This window comes from Rhamphochromis longiceps, linkage group LG13 (assembly GCF_057381845.1).
Source record: "Rhamphochromis longiceps isolate RC_006_pf linkage group LG13, R_longiceps_female_GT1.1, whole genome shotgun sequence".
NCBI lineage: Eukaryota > Metazoa > Chordata > Actinopteri > Cichliformes > Cichlidae > Rhamphochromis > Rhamphochromis longiceps.
In genome coordinates, this window is record NC_140569.1 from 12,115,588 (window position 1) to 12,124,673 (window position 9,086).

The 9,086-nt window shown below is 36.7% G+C and overlaps 2 protein-coding genes across 4 annotated transcripts in view; both read left to right on the forward strand.

The window, feature by feature from the left end:
• Window positions 1–2,040, forward strand: part of oprm1 (opioid receptor, mu 1) — a 39,333-nt gene extending 37,293 nt beyond the window's left edge. The window contains exons 3-5 of the mRNA XM_085427460.1: window positions 438–613; window positions 1,445–1,623; window positions 1,833–2,040. Of these exons, the coding sequence (XP_085283586.1) occupies window positions 438–613; window positions 1,445–1,623; window positions 1,833–2,040 (563 nt within the window). The remainder of the gene's footprint in view (window positions 1–437; window positions 614–1,444; window positions 1,624–1,832) is intronic.
• A 101-nt stretch (window positions 2,041–2,141) lies between these two features.
• On the forward strand, window positions 2,142–8,024 carry LOC146655437 (uncharacterized). 3 transcript variants are annotated; one of them, XR_014914295.1, is made up of 5 exons: window positions 2,142–2,456; window positions 4,709–4,760; window positions 6,287–6,442; window positions 6,671–6,765; window positions 6,910–7,031. XR_014914295.1 is itself a non-coding variant. In XM_085427644.1 (4 exons), the coding sequence occupies exons 2-4, from the start codon at window positions 4,723–4,725 to the stop codon at window positions 7,147–7,149; spliced, it is 363 nt and encodes a 120-aa protein (XP_085283770.1). In that variant the 5' UTR covers window positions 2,142–2,456; window positions 4,709–4,722; the 3' UTR covers window positions 7,150–8,024. The 3 variants fall into 3 exon arrangements, 1 of the variants encoding a protein (XP_085283770.1); XR_014914296.1 differs by having other exon boundaries at window positions 6,671–6,755; window positions 6,910–6,944; XM_085427644.1 differs by lacking the exon at window positions 6,287–6,442 and having other exon boundaries at window positions 6,671–6,755; window positions 6,910–8,024.
• The last annotated feature ends 1,062 nt before the right edge of the window (window positions 8,025–9,086 follow it).

The following is a 9,086-nucleotide window of genomic DNA, read 5'->3' on the forward strand; positions in this document are numbered from 1 at the left end:
CGTTTCTGTTTACAAGAGAAAGCCAATTAGAAGAAAGCTACCTTAATGTGAGGGGGGTGGGGGTTGTAAAATACCATATTTTAGGCAGCTGATTAACTGTGGAGCTGCACCAAGACCCAGCCTGGGTTTATTTAGTATAATAGGTATTATTTTGAACTGCAATCTAACCATTAGAGTCCAATAATAAAATATTACAACTGAAAGTGATTATAATCAACCCCTTCTCATAAAGTGAAGAATGGAAAATTTGGACTCTTATGAAAGTAATTTCCACAGTTCATTTTCTAATCAGTAATTTTTTAAATAGTTTTCAATGATGATTTAAAATAAATAAATAAAAATAGGCAGTAAGCAAAAATAGAGTTTGTTAAATACATACACATGCATATGATGAATGTTTATGATGACTCTATCCTGTGTCTTCTCAACCTGCACAGACACAGGCATAGTGGACTGCAAGCTGAATTTCCCCCACCCCGCCTGGTACTGGGACACCCTGCTCAAGATCTGTGTGTTCATCTTTGCCTTCATCATGCCCGTCCTCATCATCACTGTCTGCTATGGCCTCATGATCCTGCGGCTAAAGAGCGTGCGAATGCTGTCGGGCTCCCAGGTTGGAAAAATGCATTTTCTTTCAAAAGCCCCAAAATTGCATATATAATTTCTTTCTCTTTTTTTGCATTTTGTCAAGGGGATTTAATTAGATGCAAATTGTGCATTTTCTAAAATTATTAAACCTTGGGTATAAACCTAATTGATTTTATTTTTCAGAATAATGAGGCACAATAGCAACCTGCCCAGAGCATGCTTGCAAATATGGTGCTCTCATCACTCTCAAGTCCAAGTAATTAGGGAAAATCAACTTAAGCCTGAGGTTGCGGCTTAGTTTTAATTAACCTCTTAGTGCTCACTAGCATGAATATGGGTAGAATGAAAATTCTGCTGCCATGCTTTAAAAAGCATCAGCTTTCTCTGAATGAATAACGATTTAATGAAAAACATAAACATACAAAGGCAAATCACAATTTTTTCAACACAAGAGTCTAATGACCAAAATGCCTCAAAGCTAGTTGTCTTTTTTTATTCAAAGGGGGGAGATAAATGGTGAGGTAACACCACACTGGAATGCACGACAGTAACCTTTCACTAAGTATTTGAGTTGTTGCATAATGAAAACATCCTAAAGCAGAAATAAAAGGAAGAGTAAACATTCTTGTACACAGGATTTGTTACTGCCTATAGCTCTTAATTCTCTCCTCTTACTCTCTCATCCTCCCTTTCAGGATTACATTCTCCAATCTCCATCCTTTTCACACACTAGCCTCTCTGCTCTGTCATTCTTTCGTTATTATTTATCTTTCCCTGCCATCTCCAGTTTTTTTCTTTTTCATCTTTTCACCAGTCTTATACCCATCACTAATCTGCCTAACTTTTTCACACACAGGAGAAAGACAGGAATCTGCGTCGAATCACCCGCATGGTCCTCGTAGTGGTTGCCGTCTTCATTGTCTGCTGGACTCCTATCCACATCTTTGTCATCATCTCAGCTCTGATCACCATCCCCAACTCCACTTTCCAGACTATCACCTGGCATTTCTGCATCGCTCTCGGCTACACAAACAGGTGCCTAGCAGAGAAAAATATGCAGTTTGTTTTTCGTCAAAATTCTGGATAATTGTTTTTAGAATTATTCATTTAAAAGGAAAATGGTGCAGGACGGGATAATAGGAGAATGTTATCAGGAAACCACATTATATAGTAAAGTTGAATTTAGCTTTAGGCTGATTTTTGTGCTTGTTATAAGCTTTGATCCTGTTTTTTGTCTCCTGCAGTAGTCTGAACCCCATCCTTTATGGCTACCTGGATGAGAACTTCAAGCGTTGTTTCCGTGAGTTCTGCACCCCAAGTCCTTCAGTGTTGGAGATACAGAATTCATCCAGGACTGGAGCCAGTAGCCGCAAGATCCCACAGCGTGAACACATCAGCGCAAACACAGGAGAAAGGTCCAATCAACAGGTCACCAGTGTCTGTATTACTTGAATGTTAGTTAGGTAGGAGCATTTAGTGGAAGTCTTTCACTCTGTGTTTCAATGTTAGAGGAGAACATCAACAGCTTTCAAATATCTGTACACTGAAAGAAGTGATATTGTCTCCTTTTAAATATAGCATATTATATTTTGGTATATCTTTTCAATTCAAATGAGTAATTCCTGTCTACATATATAATTCGAGTAACTCCAGAATACATTCCCTGCGTTTTAATCCAATTAATTTTAGTTAATTAAATGTAGCTCAAAATGCTTAAGTATGTTTTTCATAGCATCCTGCTGGGCCATTTTGCGCATGCGTTAGGACAGGCCACCATTTTGCGCGCGGACTGAAGAAGCGGACTCTTTGTGTGCTGCAAGCGGGCTCAAGTTAATCGCACAACTTCATATAAAGGTGGTCTAGCTTCGGTAAGTAAACCTTTTACGGTCGTTTTTGTTTTAGTTTTTTTTACCTCAGTCAAAGCATGTTGACTCTTTAAGACGTGTGCACATGGAGAAAGAAGTCTAAGTAGTTGTACAGCTCTGAACTTTGTCGTGATTTGACTTAAGCTAGCTATGTGCTCTATTAGCTACTGCTCTATTAAAAGAGTAATTGTATTGATGCGTTAAAATGTCATATGTTTTTAGCTTAGTTCTGGTGGCACACTTTGTACTAACAAATTATGGAACGAGGCAATTTCTCTGTTGTAGTTAGCTGTAAAGTTCACTGTACAGTCGCCTGCAGTTTTAAGTTGAGAAATCGTCCCTCCCGCCACAACATTGGCATTAAGGAATAGTCGGGCGGGGGAGGGGGCTTCTGAACGCACCTGCACAGTCAGGGGTGCAGTAGGAAATAAATAAGTAGGATTGGCGTTGCACAACGTCTTTTGTGCAGAAACAAATAATGGTTGTAAACTGTGGAGGAGAATAATTCAGTGGTTGCCAAAAATGTGAGATCAAAAGGCACTGAGAGTGAGGTTTGTCAGGACTAAAATTAACTCAGAAAAGAAGTTGCTTCACTTGATAGAGCTGAGTGCGAGACCTGTCAGTGGTCTGGTTTAGCATTTGAAGCCTCGCTACGTGCTTCCAAACCGCTGCATTTAATCTCAGAGAAAACTAACACAGAGAAGTAAAGCAAGTGTGTAAGTTCATCTCTTTATGTTTGCATAGTATTTTCATGTTGAGCTTAACAACCGATGTATGGAGCCACAGCTGAACTGGCTGTCGGAGTTTTGTATTGAGGGGGAAAGGAAGCGATTTGTTTCGTACTTCAGCTAGAATGAAAAAAAGACACAAAGCTGGAGTTATTCGGTGTCTTCATGCTGAACAGCTAAAACTTCTTCCCTCATTCTCCCCCCTCCCTCTCCTGTTGCTACTTCAATCATGAAACTGATCGATTATCAGCTGATCGGCTTTTCTGTCGCTAGTCTCTCTCATTTGTTAATCACCCAGTTTGCGCTAGAAAGAGGAAAACGGCAGATAAACAACAGCAGCACGTTTAAGCTTGATAAGCTGTTGCTAGAATTTTTTTTAATATTACTTCTAGTATCCGCTTGTGTTTTCTGAAGGCACAGCCGTAATAGCTGCTGGTCATGATAGTTTGGATATGTGGTGAGAAGGAAACATGAAGGTGAAACCAGGAGAAGTTTTTACTGAATCATTAGAGCTGAACAGGTAATGAAGAAACAGGTTTACATTTTAGGTGACATGAATGAGTTGAAGTTATGAACTGTTTCTGAGAGACAAATAACTCCAGGATCCTTTTTTAGGTAGCTGACAGCTGGTAACTGTGCAGGGGCGGGTCTAGCAAAGTTTTGCCAGGGGCCAGGTAGGGCATTAACAAGGAAAGGGAGACACAAAGACATAATTTTCTTTCTTATTCTCATTTAAAATGTCTAGCTTTTAATAAATAATTATTCTAAATCTTACTACCAAAGTGGTGATCTGGTTAAATGTATAGAGATCCATTATTGTATGTAGTAAATATTAAGTCTAATATATGCCCTAGTAATAGTAGTACATATAGCACTTTTTCCTTTGGGAAGGTACCATCTGCGCTGTCTGCCACTGTATTGAAGAAAAATGTTGAATCTAATTATTATAGAAAAATAATTGATTTCTGTGCATTAAAGTAGATTACGTCAATTAAGCATTATCAGGCGGAGGGTGCGGGGTGATTTCCTAATATTTTTGCTGGGAGTTGGCAGCCCTATTAGTTAGTTTAATATTTCTATGTACTGTTTAGAATACCTGAATAAGGAGGATGGTGTAAGTTTTTTAGGTTGATCAGTATTGCTGAAGTATAAAATATTTTGGGTGCAGTGTATTTTTTGCATACAGGTATAACAGAATAGCTTTAATGTTTTGTTTTTAAAACTGAGTATGAACTTATACAAAATGCAGCAAAATATTTATAAAAACAATTTTATTTATTATAAAATACACTATATCGGATTCATATCGGCAGATAATCAAATTTATGATATCGGTATCGGACATAAAAAAGTGGTATCGTGCCATCTGTAGTTTGCACAGAGGCACAAGTAAGATTTGTTTTGTTACAAGGGAGTATCATGAAGTAATGCACTAATGGCTTGGAAACGGTAATTGTTTGTCTTTCTAAAGTTTTTTTTTTTTTTTTTTTTTTTTTTTTTTTTTAATTTGTCTTCCTTTTCTGGCAGATTTTCTTCCCCTTATGTGTTACTGTTTATTCAAGAAGATGGTGTTATTTTGGTAAGTACATGCAAATTCCTTACATATTTATCACAACAGTATTTGTCACAGTATTGCAGGGACAAGTTTATCTATCTCATCTTAAGGGTTCTTGTGATTATTAATATTGATATTAATTAATATCAATTAACCTTCCTGCCTTTTTGTGCCATTTCCACTGTGTTCAGTGGAATATAACCAAACTTGCCACAGGATAGTTTTTACCTGTCAATGTTAATATTCCAGTGTGAATTCCTTAAATCAGCCTAAAATGGCTGAGCAGCAGAAATCCCCACACCCATCACCCTGGGGACCATTTTCTGCCCATTGACTTCCATTATAAACGCTATTTTTCAACCCCAAATTATCATCATATGATTTTATTTTTTCTTCTTTTCTTGGATGTCAATGAAGACTCAGGGCCTTGAAGTTTTAATTTTTAAATTGCAAAAAAAAAAAATGCAAAAAAAAAAAATGGCAGGTCAAAATGTATGTTGGTGCCAATCTTTGGTCCATCTAAAGGCCTACTTATAATGACAATCACATATTACTTCAACTGGTTTTTTGTGGAAATATTTAGTTTCGTTTTTTGGTTTTTGGGATTTATAACACAGGGCGCTCATGTAATAACACTGGGATTTGAAGGGTTAAAACAACGAAAATATAATTAAAACTTTACATGAATATTTCAGGGAGAAGTAGTTTTACAAGGTTGGCTAATTTAAAGTGGAATAAAATATGGATATATGGTCTTTTTATGGCGTGGCTGAGAATGGTCCCTAGGGTGATGGGTGTGAGTTTTTTAAAGGATGGCAGGAGGGTTAATATATATGATTAAATTTCTTTTATCCAGGACAAAAGAAAAAAAAAACTTGCGAAAGTGAAATGAAAAACAGGAATTTAGTTCTTGTGAGTTAAGAGGATGCAGAGCATAGGGTTAGATGGAGGTGGATCATTCACTGTGGTGATCCCTGAAGGAAACAGCCAAGAGAAAGAGGATCAGATTGCAAAAAAAAATGTGGTTTGTGTGCATACATGAGTCTTTACGGTACCCACAGGACTCCTGAAGTACAAGTACTCTGAAGTTTGCAGAGCAATTTCAGAGATGTTTGGGGCTTACATGGCAAGCATGTTTTTAGTTGCACATCTAAATTTTCTCTGCTCTCTGTTGCTGACGGCAGAGTTCTGCCCCGCTGACCTCACAGGTGAGACACTCCCACCAGTGGACAAAGAGCACAGGAAAATGTGTTGCCAACCACCTGAAACAGACAAATATCTGCTTTTTAAAACCCTTTAAACCCGTTAAATGGACTGATGCCATTCATTTCTTCTTTGATTAACAGTAGTAACATCCTTCATGCACTGTATACTAACCCATATGATAATCATGCTTTATGAAGTGATGGCAATTGCATTGTAGCATTTAATGAAGAAATAACAAAATAATCATACCAATGATTAAGCACCAGTCTTTTTTTTTCTGTGTGTGTGTGTGTGTGTGTGAGAGTGAGTGAGTGAGTGAGTGAGAGATATATATACACACACAGGTAAATGCTGAATTCCAGTGTATTACAACACTTCAACTGGAGACGACCTTTGCGGCACAGTTAGACAGAATTACACCTCAGTTGATGACAGTTTTCCAGAAGAAGGGTGGTGTTTCTGGGCAGAAACTTGCCCACCACTTGCAGATCATGCAAGAGGTAAATCTGAATATTGCAAATTCTATTTGGATTTCTTTTGTCTTAAGTGGCAGGTCACTGGTGAGTCCAATAAGCCGTTTTAGGTGACAAACAATCTAAATTTTGAAATTTCTTATATAAATTTTATTTACTATGTTTGAACTGACTTATGATAAAATTTACTTATTGCGAATTTCAGACATTGTTCTTTTTTCCAAATTGGTTTAATCAGCAACTCTCTTTAAACAGGCTGAAAGTGAAAAGGGAAGCAGTTCTCAGGGCACTTTGCCTCTACCTTGGTGAAGAGGACGGAAGCTTTATTCGGGAGTTCTTTGTAAGTCATTGTAAGCAAGTCATCTATACACACACTTTTTAGATAGACATCTGTGTGTGTGTGTGTGTGTGTAATACACACACACACACGACTAGATTGGAATTTAATTGTAGAGTTAATTGTTTTTTCTTTTACCTTTTTATTAAATGTTTAGGACATTGAAGGAGATGATATCCAGAGAGACCTGAAGAAGCACACCATGGGCATTTATGTCATCAACAGGGAGGACGGACAAAATGGACATTATGATGACATTGGAATATTTGTTGAAGGGGAGATAGTCATGGACAACATTGGATCTCTGGCCCAAGCTTGTGCATTGATGCTTGGAGTAATCTATGCAATAAACCTAGCCTTCCCCAAGGAATTGAAGGACTATTATGAATTCATTTAGAAAGTGTTGATGGGATTGGATGGTGAAAAGCTCTCCCCCAAAGTCTTTGGGCTGAAGAACAAAATTGCTACTGGATAGGAAGATTTCTAAAACCACACATCAAGAGAATGCTGTTATGTAAATTACCAATGACTGGTGCTCTTGTGAATAGGAGTGAAACTCTTGTACAACCATCATTTGTTCTGTGTTATGTTTCGATTGAACATTTTAACTTTCAATAATGAATGTTTCACGTGTGGTACATTTGAGTAGCTTGAAGAGCAGCTTTGTAATTATTCAGTTATAGCTGCTGCCCTGCGTATAATCAGTGTTAACTCAACCGAATTAAAAAAAAAAACAAAAATTCATGATTACCACACTGCAGCACACTGGTAACACTTTAAAGACTTAATTGTTTTGAAGCGAGTATGTTAGGTCAGAAAATATGTAAAACATTCAGAATCTTCAAGGAAGGACTAGAATGGAAAGACAGTGGTCAATAAGCAGTAAGGAAAACACAAGTTTAATTTTAAGTCTAATTACCTTATTAAAATGCAATTTCTAAATATGGATCGCAGAACAGCAAGTCTGAAACTGGTTAGTTTGTGGATGCATCAGTTTCTAATTGTGATACTTTATACTGCTGGCAGTATTTTATTCTTTTATGTAAGAAGGTTTTTTTTGTTTTTTGTTTTTTTTATAGAGGAAGAGAAACATTGGTTAACCTTTCCCTTGTCTGTTGTTTCTGTTTTGTTTGAATACAGCTTTTTAAAGCTACTAGTTCATAGGCAAAAGTTTTGTAATTTGTATTATACAAATTGCAGCAATTTTTCTTAGAGATGTGGATTCTTATTCTGTTTGCAACAAATTTTGCATTAATAAATGATGTGAAAGAATGTTGTAGTTTTCATTATTGACGTTTTTAAAAACTACAAATCAGGGTAAGCAATATTTTTTAACTTAATTGAAATAGAGAGAAATTAACAATTTGATTGATTTGAATATAAGTTTGGGACATAAGTGTAAAGGAAACAAATTATTCTGGTACATTTAACACGACCTTAGTTGGAATTACTAATAATATTTGACTAAGTTGTATCCACAACAGTTAAGTTAAAGTAGCTTAAAAATATATGTTGGTTTTACTCGCTTAAATTAAATTCAGTGTACTTAAATATTTCTGGATTCAAACAAATTTATTTCGTGCAACCACTTGTCATAAAAAAATTGAGTAAATTGAACAAAACATTTTTTTCAGTGTACAGTTGGTGGCACAGCTGGTAAGCTTGGCTTGCATAATTTTTGTTGCCAGAAGCAGAGATAATGAAAGTCACTGTGCCCCCCAAAAAGTATGTGCAATCTAAACTGACATGCAGTACTGTGCAGAAGTCTTGAGCCTGCCTTCATTTTTTCATATCTTGCTTCCAGGAGCCAGACTTTCTTGACATTTTTATTAACAACAGTTCTCCTGTTTGTTTTTAAGGTCTTTCTTAGATTTTCTCTGGATGTGCTGCTTTTCAGTCCAGCTCTTATGCCTGACAATTTCCAAGGTGGTTTATTTGTTAGTGTTGGTGGGTTTTTTTTGGTAAGCTTGTTAACACTGACCTATGAACCACTTGAGCATTAGAAAGACACCTAACTCAAAGGACAAACTAGTGCCATGAAAACAAGTCATAGACAACTTTTTAAATAGTATAATAATAGCGAGTTTCAAAAGGAAGATGACACAGTTTGATAGTCAGAAAATGGCTCTGGTTTTTCACCAAGAAGGTGATTCTCAAAATGCTATTGCATGTATGGTGTGTCCTTAAAAAATTGAGGAAACTGGACAAAAGGAGATGAACAACATGTGAAAGTCATGTTCTTCGGAAACAAAAAAAAAAAAAATCTAGCAAAGACGTGACACAGGACCTGAGAGATGCGTCCGCCCCTTCACTGTAGCCTCATCAGTAAAGGTC

What these genes read in the sequence shown, in the direction of transcription:
- LOC146655437 (XM_085427644.1), top strand. Translation starts at nt 4,723, where the DNA reads ATGTGTTACTGTTTATTCAAGAAGATGGTGTTATTTTG. An exon ending in AAGAAGATGGTGTTATTTTG is followed by an intron (nt 4,761 to 6,670) that starts GTAAGTACATGC and finishes CTCTTTAAACAG; the next exon opens with GCTGAAAGTGAAAAGGGAAG. An exon ending in GCTTTATTCGGGAGTTCTTT is followed by an intron (nt 6,756 to 6,909) that starts GTAAGTCATTGT and finishes TTAAATGTTTAG; the next exon opens with GACATTGAAGGAGATGATAT.